General features: G+C 38.0%; 2 protein-coding genes across 3 annotated transcripts in view; both read left to right on the plus strand.

Annotated features, from left to right (window-relative positions):
* The window catches only part of LOC113192533 (von Willebrand factor A domain-containing protein 5A), a 28,961-nt gene extending 22,675 nt beyond the window's left edge, over window positions 1–6,286 (plus strand). For both annotated transcript variants that reach the window (XM_026402696.2, XM_026402697.2), the window contains 4 exons: window positions 1,295–1,426; window positions 1,796–1,926; window positions 5,426–5,552; window positions 6,067–6,286. In XM_026402696.2, the coding sequence (XP_026258481.2) occupies window positions 1,295–1,426; window positions 1,796–1,926; window positions 5,426–5,552; window positions 6,067–6,146 (470 nt within the window). In that variant the 3' untranslated portion in view covers window positions 6,147–6,286. The remainder of the gene's footprint in view (window positions 1–1,294; window positions 1,427–1,795; window positions 1,927–5,425; window positions 5,553–6,066) is intronic.
* An 8,811-nt stretch (window positions 6,287–15,097) lies between these two features.
* Window positions 15,098–16,027, plus strand: LOC113192545 (olfactory receptor 10D1B). The gene has a single exon (XM_026402714.2). The coding sequence runs from the start codon at window positions 15,098–15,100 to the stop codon at window positions 16,025–16,027; it is 930 nt and encodes a 309-aa protein (XP_026258499.2).
* The last annotated feature ends 204 nt before the right edge of the window (window positions 16,028–16,231 follow it).

The raw sequence follows: 16,231 nt of genomic DNA on the forward strand, positions 1-16,231 counted from the left end.
GAAGGAGGGTTGAGGGTCCAGTTAAGTTTGGCACCTTGACTTATTTTGTGGGACCACACTGCCAAAAAAAAAAACCCTTAGCTTATGTTTATCTTTTCAGCAACTTTGGCATAAAAATGTTGGGCTCATTGCAGTTTGGGGGTTTTGCTAGATTGGGAGTAATGAAAGGAAATTACCAATGTGGATTTGTAGATGTTGATAAGCAGTTGGCAAAAATTAAAATTGAGATGTAGATTGAGTACACAATGAAGATGGAAGGAGGTTGATATATAGGAAAGCAATATATCGAAAGATATATTAAAGACTTAAGTGATTAAAGTTTAAAGACTTAAGTGATCTAGAGGAAGTGAAAATTCAGATAAAACAGGAAAACTTGGATATTTATATTTAAAAGTAAGATTTTTTTTCAATTTATTTTTTATAAGTGAAACAATTCTTTGTGATAACAAAACCATCATGATTTGGGAGAGTGAGACCGAAGAAGAATAGAACCCAAGTAATTAAATTGAGAAGGTTAAAAACCTGGCTGTCTCCATGGGAGCTGAAATCTCTCAAGAGGATGGCCGACCTAGGAATAGAGTGAAGTCTATGGTCTGGTTTTCAGTTTCCTTAGTGGATGATGGGAGATGACCAAGAGTTTGGGAGCTGACAGTAATAAGGACATTTGGGAGGTACCATGTGAGGGTGGAGGAATATTGATCTGGACTGAATAGGTTGCCAAACCTGGATGGTTGGACTGCAGTACATTGAACAACAGCCAAGTGAGAGAGATGGAGGGAAAAGAATGTTTTGGGAGGATTCATGAGTCTTCATTTAAGACTTAGTTGGAAGGAGCCTCTTGAAATGAAAGTAAAGAGGTAGGTAAGATTGTTTAGCCTGTGTCAGGGGTTAGAGAGGGCATAATAGAAAATAGAGATCTGAGAGTGTAAGGGTGTGTTGTGTTCAGTGGTGAGCTCATGGGAGAAGAATGACACAGTTAGGGTAGAAACTGAAGCTGACTGATATGGATGGGAAAGTGTGTGTCTCAAATAATCCTTAGACTTTATATTATTTTGGCCTGCTGCAGACAGCAAGGGCAACTCATTGTGTACATCGGTATTTTTCAGCTTTTCAACAGAACTCAGGCTATAGTGATTGTTTTTATCTGTGGTTACATGGGATTCAGCTTTCGTTGCTACCATGACATACCAGGAGAATGACATATCGTCCCCATAGGCCTATAAATCACCGTGGTCCACAGTGTAAGTGAGCATCTTTCCAGGGACATTTTCTCACCACTGTTTGTCACACATAGGATCAGGCGCACCTCTATTACATACTCAGAGCTTGGGGCGTACATACTCATCTCTCAGAGGTTCTGTCTCTATGATGGGAAACCCGTGTTCTTCCAACAACAGCAGGACCAAGTCAAAAAGTTCTCATAAAGGTGAGGTGGCCTTATTTCACTTCTCTCATCTACCATGTAGACTTTATAGTCTATGATGTCGACTAATGGGATGATTTCTAAATAAACACAGCCTTTTCCCCCCTCTCTACCTGCATATGTTGTCTGCAGGCAACAGAGTTCTGTCTGGAAACAGCAGAACTCTGCTTTCACCCTGTTTGGGCCCCCATTTCCCTAGTCATCCTTTTACAATTTGGGTTTGAAGATAGACCTGGGTACTGTCTGACCATTCTCTCTGGAGCAGACTGGTGGCAGCCTGTCTCTGAATCCTGCAGCTTATCTCAGGTGTGCTCAGAGTTCAGGGGCTCAATGGTTTCCTCTCATTCCTTTTTTTCTATTTTTCCCTCAAAGTGATTGGAGGCACTAAACTTATGCAGCTGATTGACCTCCAAAAAGCAAATGGTTCCTGGGATCTGAATGAAGATCTGACTAAGATCCTAGGTGTGAGTTTGGAAGACCTGCTTGCTGCACACCCTGCCCAGGTAAGATTCAAAGAAAACAATGGAGTAGGTATACTTTTAAGGAAGTAAAGTTTGTAATGAGGAGTGGGGGTGTGTATTGGTCATTGTTTCGTGACTGTAACCAAAATACCTGACAAAAGCAACTTAAAGGAGGAAATATTTGGCTCAGAGTTTTTAGTCCATGGTCAGCTGGCTCCATTGCTTTAGGCGTGAGGTGAGGCAGAATAGCATGGAGGAAGTGCTTGGTGGAGTCAAGTTGCTCAGTTCATGGCAGCATGGAAACAGAGAAAGAGCAGAGGAAGTAGGGTGGCAAGGGACAAGATATAGAATTCAGAGCATGTCCTCAATGTCCCACTTCTTCCAAAAATGCCCTGCCTTCTCCCAATAATCCACTCAAATCATTAATCTACCAAATGAATTAATATACTGATGAGGTCAGAACCCTCATTATCTAATCATTTCCTAAAAGCTCCATCAGTGCATTGTTGCATTGAAGAACAAGTTTTGACATCTTTGGGGTACATTACAGATCCAAACCATAAAAGGGTAGATCAGGATCCACCTGAGAAAGCAGAACACAGAGGGATCCACAGACATAGTTAACTTCTAATAAGTCAAGGTTGAAAGTTTTTCTGGTTATTTTAGAATAGAAATAACAAGGAATTTATGGGCCAGCTAGTAGGAGTTCATGTGAAGGTTGATGGAATACAAGGAGAAAGTAACAATCCTTTGGACTTAAAATCATATTCCCTTCCAGACATCTTAAATGTAAAGTTAAAACTCAGGTTGTCTTCTGTACCAGGAATTGTGCTAACTTAAGATTCATGACCACATTTACTCCTCACTTCAATTAAATAAGGTGGGTCCTATTCACATTGTTGTTTGTAGATAAAGAAGCTGAAGCTTACAGGAGTATAAATATGTGTCTGAGCCAGTGAATGGCAAAGCTGCATTAAATGCTATGACTATCTGTCCTCAGAACCACTAATAATAACCCCACTATTAATAGTAAAAAATGTGGTTCATACATAAAAATGTTCATCAAAGTAAGGATAGGTGAGTACAAATGGGAGCCACCTAGTTATTTTAATAATTGCAATATACTGACAGAGATAAAATATATTCAGAATGTACATTCAGTTAAGGTAACTTGCTAAAACTTCTACTCCTAGAGAAATTGATAAAATATGATGGCTGTCAAAAACATAAAAGACAAATCCCATTTCAAACTTTCAAACTTAGGAAAACAATGAACTAACCTTCAGATTTTCTATGATCTGAACATGCAACATCCATGAGTCACCTGTGGCTATTGAGCCTTGGAATTGTGGCTAAGGTTAAAATAAAAATTTTAATTGAATGGAGGTGTTCTATGTTGTGAAATATATACTGACTTCAGGTAAAAAATAAACAATGTACAATGTACTATCAAAATTATTTTATGTTGATTTCAAGTTAAAATAATGATTTTTTATAGTGTATTGGCTTACATAGATACTAGCTGAAGTCAGAGCTCACTAGTAGAACACATGCTTAGCATATTGAGGTCCTGGATTCAATCCCTGGCACCAAAAAACAAAATAAAGTAAAATAATAATAAAATTCTGCCTATTTGCATTTTATTTTTTAAGGTATAGCTACTGGACAATTTAAAATTTATTCTGTGTCTGGATTTTATTTCTAAAATACAAGAATGATTTTTAAATACTCAGAAGTTGGAGCAGGGATGATGAAGTTCAAGGAGCACAAGACATGTCAGGTTTACGTTTCCTTTTTGACATGGCAACAAAGCCAACAAATCAAGTGCGTCAGAGACCTGGTAGATATATATTTCAGGAAGGAATCTGAATGTTTTGTAATGATGAATATCTGGACCAAGAGTAAAGGACAGAACAGTTAATTATGAATTGATTTTTTAAATGGAATATATTTGTAAACCATGAAACTGAATTTTTATATATCTTTTATATATCTTCTGTGAAGATTTTTGATGAGGATATAGATCAGATTTTCCTACTCATGGATGACAGAAAAGAGAACTAAAGTGTTAGGATGACAGAAAAGAGAACTAAAGTGTTAGTCAAGAGTTTGGGGATTCCTAAAGTCCACTAAACAAGGAATTGCAGTTTTTTCATGAAACAATGCGACCACCACTACTGCAAACAGAAAATATAGTAATAATACAACTAAAGAATAGCTTTTGGTTTTAAATTCTCAATGCCACTGTTGAAAGTGGGAGAAATCTGCCTCAAAAGTCATTGCATATTACAAACAACATCAGCATATTGGAAACAGGAAGAGAGGAGGCAAGAAGATTTCCTGAACTGCCACAGTACTGTTGAACTGAGGTCAGAGAATTCATACGAATTTTCTCCTCCAGTTGTTTTTCAAAAATAATTGTGACCTTTGTTTTTAAACCAGGAAAACAGCATGGGAGTTCCTGATGCTTTTACATGATCTTCCTTTTCAGGAAGAATTGAAGGAACTAAAATTTTGATAAAATTAAGACTATTCAAAGAGGACATGGTAGCTTTTTACAAATTTTAAAGCTCATGATATATATGAGAAATTTCCCTTTATCCACTGACTCTATAACCTGAAGTTTTCATGAACAGTTGGTGAAACTCATGGGTGACAGTCTTCTGATCTATGGATGAGATTATCTTTTAAGGAGTATGATCAATTAGACTATTCAGAATCCGTCGCACCTCAATTATTTGCTGGAATACTAACTTTGGGCACTTATTTCACTTCTGTATGAAGCATTTTTTGTCTTTAAAAATGTAGGACTGGGTGTGGTGGTGCATGCCTATAATCCCAGCGGTTCTGGAGGCAGAGGCAGGAGGATTGTGAGTTCAAAGCCAGCCTCAGCAATTTAGCTAGGCGCTAAGCAACTCAGTGAGACCCTGTCTCTAATAAAATACAAAATAGGGTTAGGGATGTGGTTCAGTGCCCAAGTGCCTCTGAGTTCAATCCCTGGTAACCCCCCCCCCCAAAAAAAAAGTTTGGTTATTGATTATTCCTCATACCTTTGTTTAGTGGAGAGTAAGAATGAGGATTAAAATTTTAAAACATGGGGAATGATGTTGGCCAACTTATATCGTTATATCATGTGCATGTACAAAATATGTAACAAGAAATCCCACCATTATGTACAACTATAATACACCAATAAATATGTGGGAACAAAAAAAAACCCATGAAGACATTTTATAAAATCGCCATGCATGTGTTTCTCTTTCACAACTGGGTAGTCCTTGCATGGGTATTAGGGGTCTCTACACAGCTCTGGATTTAAAGCTTATGACCTTTCTACCCTAAGACTCAGTAGACTGTTGCCTTGGGATACATGGCCTATCATTGTGCCTTGCAAGTGATAGAGTTAGAGGGAGACCAAATAATACCATGTAGCAGCAATTTGGGACTTGCCAGTAAGGAGGGCATGGCACTCTTTGCATGTCCTTAAGGGACTTCCTGCCCCAACCCAGAGTCTTCAGGGAAGTCTCTGTCTATTGTACAGCATGTGGACCTCTCAGGCTGGGCCACTGTCCTGGCTGTGGTCTGGCTGCACACCCATGGTAAAGACAAGAAGATGGAGTGGGAGCTTCTAGAAAGGAAAGCTGTGGCCTGGATTCACACCCAAGCAGGTAAGAACCCACTCCCAGGGCCTTTCCTTCCCTCCCAGCTGTGCACCTCCAGCCCTGGCAGAGGGTGACCCCAAGAGTCTACATAGTCACTTCCTTCACTGTCTTGGTCCAGACAATTTCTGGTCTCTCAGGAGTCCTTTCCTTGGCAGGAGGAGGGTAAAATCTTGGATTTGAGGTAGGAGGGGGAGAGTTGAGTATAGATGTAAGGGAACATGGATGGGGAGTGTGAATTTCTACAAGGACATAAAGTATGCTTGCTCTCCTCTCTCTCAGTACTAAGCTGAATAAGTACCCGGCTGGACTTGGAGAACCTCCTCCTTGGAGGTTTATTATCTCACAGCTGCTGAGTGATTTTGGGACCAGAGAAAACTAAAGGAGAATGTGGGCATGAAGTAAAGAAAAATAAAGAGTATTGAGGAAAGATAAAGCAGAACTCAGGGTTTGGGGGTCCCTGGGAGAACAGCTGTCTCATCTGCTGTCCCTCATCCCTGATGGTTCTTAACCTTCTTCACAGGCTCCACTGTGCCCATGCTTGTGAAGGCTGCAAATACTCTCCTGAAGTCATCTGTGGACCCTGCTGTCTTTGCTCCCTAAAGATGTCTTCCAGCAAAAAGAAAAAGGCGGGGTGGGGGGAGAGGTTTCTCCTTGGCTATCAGCACCCCTTCACCATTTCTTCTGCTGTAATGTTTTGTGTGTTAAATCTCACCTATATCTCTCTTGAAATAAAAGTAAAGGATGTTCACACCACCTTGCCTCTCTAAGCACATCCCTTTGAATGTAATCTTCTTTCCCCAGCATGACCCTCAGACAAGTAATGGTGGTCCCAGAACCTATACCTTTCCTAGAGAAGTTCAAAAGCATCCATTTGCAATACTTAATATGCCTCCCAGGCTTTCCAGAGTGATGACAAGAAAAACAGGTGACATGGGCACCAGACTAACAATTTCAATATTTGATGCCAGAGATTGCCTAAATGATAGAATTCTCTGTAGAATTTTTGTCACCCATTTTTGCTCTTATATATTTACCAGAACTATACATGTAAGCTTTGAAGTCTTCTATCTTTGAAGGAAGAGTTGGAGGGCAATTAAAAGCCAACATCAGTGTTGATGTGACCTCAAGATTACAAAAAGAAGTACATGAAGGGTACACTGTGAGCCCTAGCCCTGTTGGAATCCTTCTCAGTGAATTCTTCTTGGGTTTGTGAGCCTATACCAGATGCTTTTGCTTCCAATCTATGCCTAAACGACATGGGTTGGGCTAATTGTTGGAGACAGATGTTCTCTTAAATCCTGAACACCTTGTAGGATTATAACCTTAGCGCTAGCCTGAACCCATGAGGACTGCATATTAGGTTCTGATCTAGTGCAATAGAGAAAGAGTAGGATTGATGGTAGACCTGAACCTGGGTTGCTCACCACATAAAGAACAGTGGAAATCCATCTGATGGCTCTCATAACTTATCAGAATGAAGTGGCCCTATTTGCTGTATTGTCAGTATTAGAATGCCTATTTGTATGCATACTTTGTTTTCTGGTCTTTCATAGATTCACTCATTGAATCTTCATTGGTTTTATTACCCTTATTTTCTGTGTCAAATTTGCTGACATGTCCACTGTTTGCACTGAATTCTGTCCCCACATCTCCTGTAGGCTGATTTGCTTGCAAGAAGCAAGCAAAGGGCAGTTTTCAGAAAATCATATATAGCTAGGTACATGAAGACTAAGGCAAATGGCTTACCCCCTCAGGGGTAATTTTTCCATTTGCAGAACTGGGGCGCTAACCTACAGTCTATTAATACATTCATGTTGAATTTTCTAGAATTTGAAGCAGGACCTCAGTAGTTTTCTCTCAGTTATTGGATCATCTATGTGAAAACTGACTTTAGGAAAATTCGTGTGAATGCACTATGGATTCCAATCTGAATGTTCCTCTGAGTTTGCTATGGCTGTGATCAGTGGAACAGGACTGCAGGATCACCTGGATGCTTGTTAGAAATGCAGACTTTTGGGACAACACCAAAAATTACTTTACTGAAGTCAGCATTTTAGCAAAGTTCCCTGGTTAACTTGTATGCACATTGGAGTTTGAGACCTGGGGGCCCAGTATTGTCAGGTGGCTGAATCCCACTCTGCAATCTAGATCATCTTTATCTATCACATGAGTATTATTGTAAAAGAAAGGTTTCCAAGGACCATGAAACTTCTGGAACTACCCTCTGCACATAAAAATATGTCACTGATGTGTTTTATGCATAGAATTGGTCACTACACTTAATGTTCAGCCCCCTTTTCTCACTTTTCAGCTTTCAGACCAGACTAGGATTTGAGGCCGCCTGTGCTTTCAGGAACTGATGATACAGGCTGGGAACCCAAGAGAAATGCTGTTCTCATATCCTTGTGGTTTCCTGTACTCTGCACTTGTTTCCTGCCTGCCAAGAACTTGGCCACAGATAGATGATGGATAACCTTGCCTCAAGATGTTCTTACTCAAACAGAGGAGCTCCAATAGAGTGAGGAGACTTAATGAAATGCCCTGCCGATTCACCCCAATCCAGCACAGTCATCCTGGGGATTGATTATCTGATATTCCTCTCCCAGTTCAGTCCTTGTTTCTTTAAAATCAGTCCATCTTCCTTCAGATGAAAAGCCCCATGCAATGAACCATCACATGGATTCTGTTTCTCCTCTCAGTTCTGAAGTTTTGCCTTATATATTTTGAAGTTCTTTTGTTAAGTGTATCACCATTTAGGATTATTATAACCTTCTTGGAAAATTGACTCTTCTATCATTAGGTAATGTATACCTTTATTGCTGATGATTTTTCTTTTTCTGAAGTTGGCTTTATCTAAAATTAACATTTCTACTCCAGATTTCTAGTGATTAGTGTTAGCCTAATACATTTTTCTCCATAACTTCAACCTATAAAATTGTTTTAATTTAAAGAAAGTTTCTTACAGAAAACATGGTGTGTTTTTTTTTTATTTTTTTGCTTGTTTTAGATAATCTACTCTGGCAATCTCTGTGTTTTAAACAGTGTATTTAGATCATTTATATTTAAAGTAATCATTGATATTATTTGGATAATATCTACTGTTTTTGTTACTATTTTCTTTTTTTATTAGTTGCTCAAGACAATACAATGATCTTGACATATCATATATTTGATTCAAATAGGGTATGAATTCTCATTTTTACATGTGTACAGATTGCAGGATCACATTGGTTATACATCCATGTGTATATATACAGCAATCCTAGTGTCAGTTGGATTCTGCTGCCCTCCCTCTCTCCCCTCCCCTCCCCTCCCCTCCCCTCCCCTCCCATCACTATTCTCTAGCCGTTCTACTGTGACAATTATCTCTTTCTCTCTCTCTTTTTTTCTTCCCTTCCCCCTCACACCATCAGATATGTATTTTGTGAACCCATGAGGGTCTCCTTCCGTCTTCCCTGCAATTCCCCTTCTCCCTCCCTTTCCCTCCCTCCTCTTTTCCTTGTTTTGTGGTAATCTTCTTCTCATGCTCTTCCTTCCTACACTGTTTTGAGTCATCTCCCTTATATCAGAGAAGACATTTGGCATTTGTTTTCTAGGGATTGGCTAACTTTGCTTAGCATAATTTGCTCTAATGCCATCCATTTCCCTGCAAATGCCATGATTTTGTTATTTTTTAATGCTGAGTAATTCCATTGTGTATAAGTGCCACATTTTTTAATCCATTCATCTGTTGAAGGGCATCTGGGTTGATTCCACGGTCTAGCTATTGTGAATTATCCTGCTATGAACATTGATGTAGCTGTGTCCCTGTAGTATGCTCTTTTTAGGTCTTTTGGATATAGTCCAAGAAGGGGAATAGTTGGGTCAAATGGTGGTTCCATTCCCAGCTTTCCAAGGAATCTCCATACTGCCCTCCAAATTGGCTGCACCAGTTTGCAGTCCCACCAGCAATGTACAAGTGTACCTTTTTCCCCACATCCTCGCCAGCACTTGTTGTTGTTTGACTTCATAATGGTTGCCTTTCTTACTGGAGTGAGATGGTATCTTAGAGTGGTTTTACTTTGCATTTCTCTGACTGCTAGAGATGGTGAGAATATTTTTGTGTACTTGTTAATTGATTGTATATCCTCCTCTGTGAAGTGTCTGTTTAGATCTTTGGCCCATTTGTTGATTGGGTTATTTGTTTTTTTGTTGTTTTTGTTACTATTTTCTATGTTTCATTTGTTCTTTGATCTTTCCATCTTGTTTTTGCCTTTTCTAATTTTAATTAATCACTTTTATGTGATATTATTTTGTCTCTACCCTAAACAAATTATATTTTTTAAAAAAATGTTTTAGCTGTTGCCTTATAATTTGTAATATACATTTAAAATTAATCTAGGACCACATTCAAGGAACATTGTACCATTTTATGCATTGTAACAGTGTTCCTAAATTCTTTTCTCCCATCCATTATGGAATTGCTCCTATGCATGTGTTTCACTTATTCACCTACCTCCCGAAAGAATTATTACTATTACCTTAAAATTAGCTTATAGATCAATTATGAATAAAAAGTATAGATTTATTTTTATTTTGATTTATTCCTTCTCTTTACTCTTCTTTCTTAATGTGGATCTGAATTTCTGACCTGTATTATTTTCCTTTATACTGTAAATTTCTTTGTTTAGGTATGTTTAAGTACACAGATACTTACTGTTGTTATAATTGCCTATAGTATTTAGTACAGTATCATTATACAAGTTTGGAGTCTAGGAGAAATAGGCTATAATATATATCCTGGTGTGTAGTGGGCATACATCTAGGTTTGTGTGAGTATACAATATCACACCTTTTATCAAATGCTATTAAGTGTTTTGTGTTTTCTTTATATACTTGTAGCCAAGATCTGAATTCTACTTTCACTAAAAACAAAACTACTCTCTCCCCAAGTCCTACAAGCTGCATATTTATGACTTTATTACACATCAGAAATTTCACAACAACACTATGTGGACAACCTTCATGTCTGTGGCTATGTGTGGATCACTCAAGAGGTATAACTACAATACCCAGTGATATGACAATGGCATTCAATGTTCAAAGCAGAAAAATCAGTCATATTGGAAATACCATCCTGATTTCACCTTTTTAAGATCCTCAGTTTCAAAACTAGAGATATTTTGACTAGCTGTTTTCCAAACTCAAGAACTAAGATCATACTCTGCTAATTTTGTTTCCATAGAAGATACTTTAAATATTTTTTAAAAATACAATATCAAGTGATTGATTTAGTTTCAGTATTGTACCAAAATAGGGAAGTTCTTAACATTTTAATTGTTCATGTAGGAGATGATGTTCTTACTGTTAAGAACTCTTAAAGATAAGATGCAAGTCACTTATCAGATACATGACACTGCTTCTATGGACTTATTTAATTGGTTTAATCTTGACTCCAGCTAATATCTGTTTTAGGATATTTTTCGTACTCTTAATATTTTAAACAGGAGTAAATTAGCCTTGGAAAAAAAGGAAAATCTTCCTACATTATACCAGTTGCATAACAAAATTTAAAATAATCACAGAAAACTTACAGTCACAACAATGCCATAAACTCAACAGAAGCAGAGAATGGAATGGTGGTAGCCAGGGTGTTGAAGAAGAGGAAGACAGGGAGATATTAATCAAAGGGCACAAATTTTCAGTTATACTGACGAAGTCTTAGAGATTTACTGTACTGCATAGGGCTTATAGATGATAAACTGCATTTCATACCTAAACATTTGTTTAAAGGTGAAAGAAACTTTTGGAGGCAGTGTGTAGGTTCATTGTATGCACAGGTTTGTGATGATGGCTTCATGGTATATACTTATCTTTAAACTCATTTGCACACATTAAATATATAAATATTTTCATATGTTGATTATACCCCAACTATATTGTTTTTTAAAATTAAAAAATAAGAAGAAACTATTGTCACTGAAATGAAAGAGAAAGAAGAATATCACTGTGGTAGGTAGATGAGCACATTAACTCCTAGTGGGCAGAGGTTAGAAAATATAAAACATTGTTTCCCAGACTCCCTTGCATTTTAGGTTTTGATGTGATTGAAGTTCTGTCAGTCAGATGCACTTGAGAATTGGATGTTGAAACCAAGTCATATGTGGCAAAAAGCAGGACAACGGGTATCTGTATTTGCTAGTATAAACTGTGTGTTAGTACTAGAGCTGCCAACCATAACAATAGCTTCACATTTCAGCAGCTTTCTTAGTATCTCCTAATTCAGCAACTGAGTTAGTGACTCAGGTCTACAGCATGGATTTGGATGGAGGTACAATAATAAAATAAATAAAATAATTTTAAAATCAGAAAGAACATGCACTATCTTCAGTTATTCATTCACAATGAGAATATCCTCAATAGTACACTTAAGACTGTTCTCCTTATATCTTCTTAAATACTTACCGTGATAGAGAAAAGGTGGTATCATAAGGTTGCTTATTTTATTAATGTATATATTATAATAATTGCTTCTTATTTTTAAAATACATCTGTCTTCCTATTATGTCTGTCCGTGATTCACAAGTCAGTTTATCAAACAACTCATATCACGTCTATCCACAAGTTCTGCAAACATCTGAAGACCACATTTTTCTCTCTTTTTATTCTTCGAGTACAAAACTCAAATCTCTGGAATTCATTATCAGTACTTTGAAATTAGAGTCTCAGCTTAGTTTCCTCCTAATTATTTAATATTTATGTTACTTACTCTTTGTTTTGTAAAAAAATTATGTCAAACAATACCACCTACTTTATGAAATTTCTTTTAGAGATTAAGTGTAATAATAAATGAAAATTTTTATCACAGCTTTTATTATGTGGTAAGTGCTTAGAATTAATTATTAACTAAATAATAACTGTTTTGATAATTTGTTTTTGAGATGGTTTATATATTTATTTTGGTCATTCTGTTATGAATGGCTCCCCCATATTTCTCTTTTGAAATACGTACCTGAGGATACATACTATTAGTAGAGTTATTATCTAATTATAGTCCTGTCTTAAACAGTGATATTTACTAGAAACAAATACATAGTTACATTGATACACAGGTATTTTTAAAAGTGATGAGATAAATAGTATCACAAGCAAAGGCTTAAAGATATGAAGGGTTACCAAATGTGGGCATAGCATAGCAAGTGATCTAATATTTAGTAGGCAGCCTATCTTCCCATGCCATCAATCTCAGAGCACCTCTTTATGATGATACCATTACTATTATCTCATGATTAGATGATGAATGAGGTTGACAAACTAATTGCTCCCTCAGAGCTATCACTGAGTTCCAATCAGGGCTTAAAAGGATGTAAAAAGCACTTCTAAGAAAGCAACCCAGGGAGAAAGAGTGTATGCTGGTCTCAGTTGCATAAACCCCATGAGATTCTATTTTTTATAAGTAAGGAATGGCAGCTCCTATGGCTGGAGCACACTGTGCTCTGCTCAGCAACGGTAAATGCGCAAGGTTAAACTTCTGTCAGGGTCTCACCATCAATCTCTGTCTCCTACTTATTAAGGAGACCACACATGGGGACCTTTCTGGTCCTTCTAGCTTCTTTTTTTCCTGAAATGGACTTAAAAATCAAATAGCATCATCTAATCAGGGATTATCATGGTGTCTGATTATAGGCAAGGAATAGGGACTTCTGTGAGCCTTAGATAACCAAGGGGAGGGAGTGAAGAGCTCACAGGAATTTGAGTTGTTCAGGGAGACTATTCAGGTGTGGCTAGAATTAGTAACTAGTGGTAGAATCTAACTCCCACCCCCTAAAATGTCGTTGTTTTTATCTTAGTGTTTATATTTTTGCCCAATTCTAGAGTGGTATAGCTGACTTATTCTGGCATGGTCTTTATTTTTAGAAATGTTTTTCAGAGGCACTTTTCACAGCATATGATTGGAATTTCTATCTTGAATGTGACTCTATAACGAGAAAGCTCCTGTATTAGATACTATATTACTATACTACAGCTGGTACTATGCTGTAGCATCAAAGGCACGGGAAAAACCAATTTTATGATCTCTAAAAGCTAAAGAGAATTTAGACAAGTGTGGTCTAAAATGCAGACTGCAAATTACCAGGAATAATTTAGATGCAAAGATTTTTCTCACCTTCATGTAAAGCAATTGTGAGGACACATCTGGAAGGGTATAATTGCCCATAAGTGGAGCAGACTGTCTCAGAAAGCAGAGACAAAGAGATGGCAGATTTGACTAATGATTAAGGGTACAGACAATGAAATAAAACAGCTCTACCATATACTAGCTTTGCATTCTTGGGCAACTTAATATTTCTGAGCTTCTATCTCTTATCTGCAAATAGTAATAGTAAATTCTTATTATAGGTACATTTAAAAGATAAGTCACAGTTTCACAGCATGGATCCAGTCCTTGGAACATAGTAAGTACTAATTAAATGGTATGTGTGTATGTGTGTAAATATGTGCAATTATTATTATCATTGTTAAGTGAATAATGAGAAGGAGAACCTGCATCTTCCAGTCAGTAGATCCTGCTCTTCACTTATATAACCTTCCTAATTAGTGCTTCTGTTTCTTTTAGTTCAACATGAGACACTGTACTTTCCACTTTGTCACAGTAACATGAACTTGATGCTTTCCTTGCTGCTACTGTTTGTTTTGGTTAATATTTCTAAGTAGCCATAAGTCCATGTAGAAAAAAAATTAAAGTACTGAAAGAACAAGAGCAGTGTCATGTGATAAAATTGTGGAACTTAGCACTCTAAAATCCAGAGGAATGTATTCTGAAGAAAATGTTATCTAAGTATATTCAACAGTGTTATTTAACAAAACATTTATTGGAAAATAATTACATAATACCAGCATTAATAGAAAATACTTAAATAACTATCTTTAAGATGCATAAAATAAAGGGAAATTTTTACTTAGGATATAGAGATTTGCCAGATATTTTCATGGACATTTCATAAACTTTACTGTGATACCAGGATGTTTTGTGCAGACATTGTTGTAAAAATTTTGGCTTCCATGTAGCAGATGATGAAACCAGGCCTATGGAAGACACTGTGCCAGTTATTTTTATTATTTCAGCTAATAAAAGGCTAAGCCAGGATTCATATAGAGTGACCTGCATCTTAATACAATCATTTTCTGTTATTTGCAGAGTGTAATAAATAGTTGGAGTTTGTTACTTAAAGATATCACAAGCCTTCAAAATATAAATGTGCTCAAAGAGAATAAATCCATGGAAAAAACTTTTCTCACTTGAAGATGTTTTGAGTATAACTCTAAATTTCTGCTCTTGTCATGGTGGGCAATTATCAGCCTTTCCAAAATATCCCTTCCAAAATTGGATTGACTGACTCTGAAACATCCATCTCTTATTACCTGAAATTATTGCATAGATTTTTCTCTTGCCTTTCGTATGACGGCAGATCGCTTCTGTTTAAAAACATAGTCAAAGCTTGATAATGTGACTCTGTTGTTCAAATTTGGGTGCTTCATACCCCTACTCAGGGTCAGACTTTCTTACAACTATGAGGAATCGCTCAGTGGTGACTGAGTTTGTCCTGCTGGGCATCCCACACACAGAGGACCTGGAGACCATGCTCTTTGTCCTGTTTTTGTCCTTTTACGTCTTCACCCTCATGGGGAACCTGCTAATCTTGCTTGCAATTATTTCCTCTACTCGGCTTCATACCCCCATGTACTTCTTCCTGTGCAAGCTATCTATTTTTGACATATTTTTCCCTTCTGTGAGTTCTCCCAAGATGCTGTTTTACCTTTCAGGGAACAGCAGAGCCATCTCCTATGGGGGCTGTGTATCCCAGCTCTTCTTCTACCATTTTCTGGGCTGCACTGAGTGTTTTCTGTACACAGTCATGGCCTACGACCGCTTTGTTGCCATATGTTTCCCTCTACGCTACACCATAATCATGAGCCACAGAGTGTGCGCCATCTTGGCTGCAGGGACCTCATTTTTTGGCTGCATTCAGGCCACCTTTCTGACCACTCTCACCTTCCAGCTGCCCTACTGTGGTCCCAATGAGGTGGACTACTACTTCTGTGACATCCCAGTGATGCTGAAGCTGGCTTGTGCGGACACCTCAGCTCTGGAGATGGTGGGGTTCATCAGTGTTGGCCTCATGCCCCTCAGCTGCTTCCTCCTCATTCTCACCTCCTACAGCTGCATTGTCTGCTCCATCTTGCAGATCCGCTCTGCAGAGGGCCGACGCCGTGCCTTCTCCACCTGCAGTGCCCACCTCACGGCCATCCTGCTTTTCTACATGCCAGTGGTCCTCATCTATCTAAGGCCAACCCCAAGCCCCTGGCTGGATGCAACTGTTCAGGTCCTGAATAACTTGGTCACTCCCATGCTAAACCCTTTGATCTATAGTCTGAGAAACAAGGAGGTGAAATCATCCCTGAGGAAGGCCCTCCACCTGATTGGCTTCCTTCCTGAATAATTGTAGAGAGAGATCAGTAGCTAACACTTCAGCCACACATCAGAGCTGATGAAATACTTTTATTTGGTTTGCATAAGGTATTATTATTATCTCTATTTTATAGCATGGGGGACTGAGATGCTGAGAGTTAAAGTTATTTGTCTCAGGATGTGTAAGGAACAAGTAGCAGAATGAAGACTCCAGGGTTGGTCTTCTGACACTGGG

Source organism: Urocitellus parryii, chromosome 4 (assembly GCF_045843805.1).
Source record: "Urocitellus parryii isolate mUroPar1 chromosome 4, mUroPar1.hap1, whole genome shotgun sequence".
NCBI classification, from domain to species: Eukaryota; Metazoa; Chordata; class Mammalia; order Rodentia; family Sciuridae; genus Urocitellus; species Urocitellus parryii.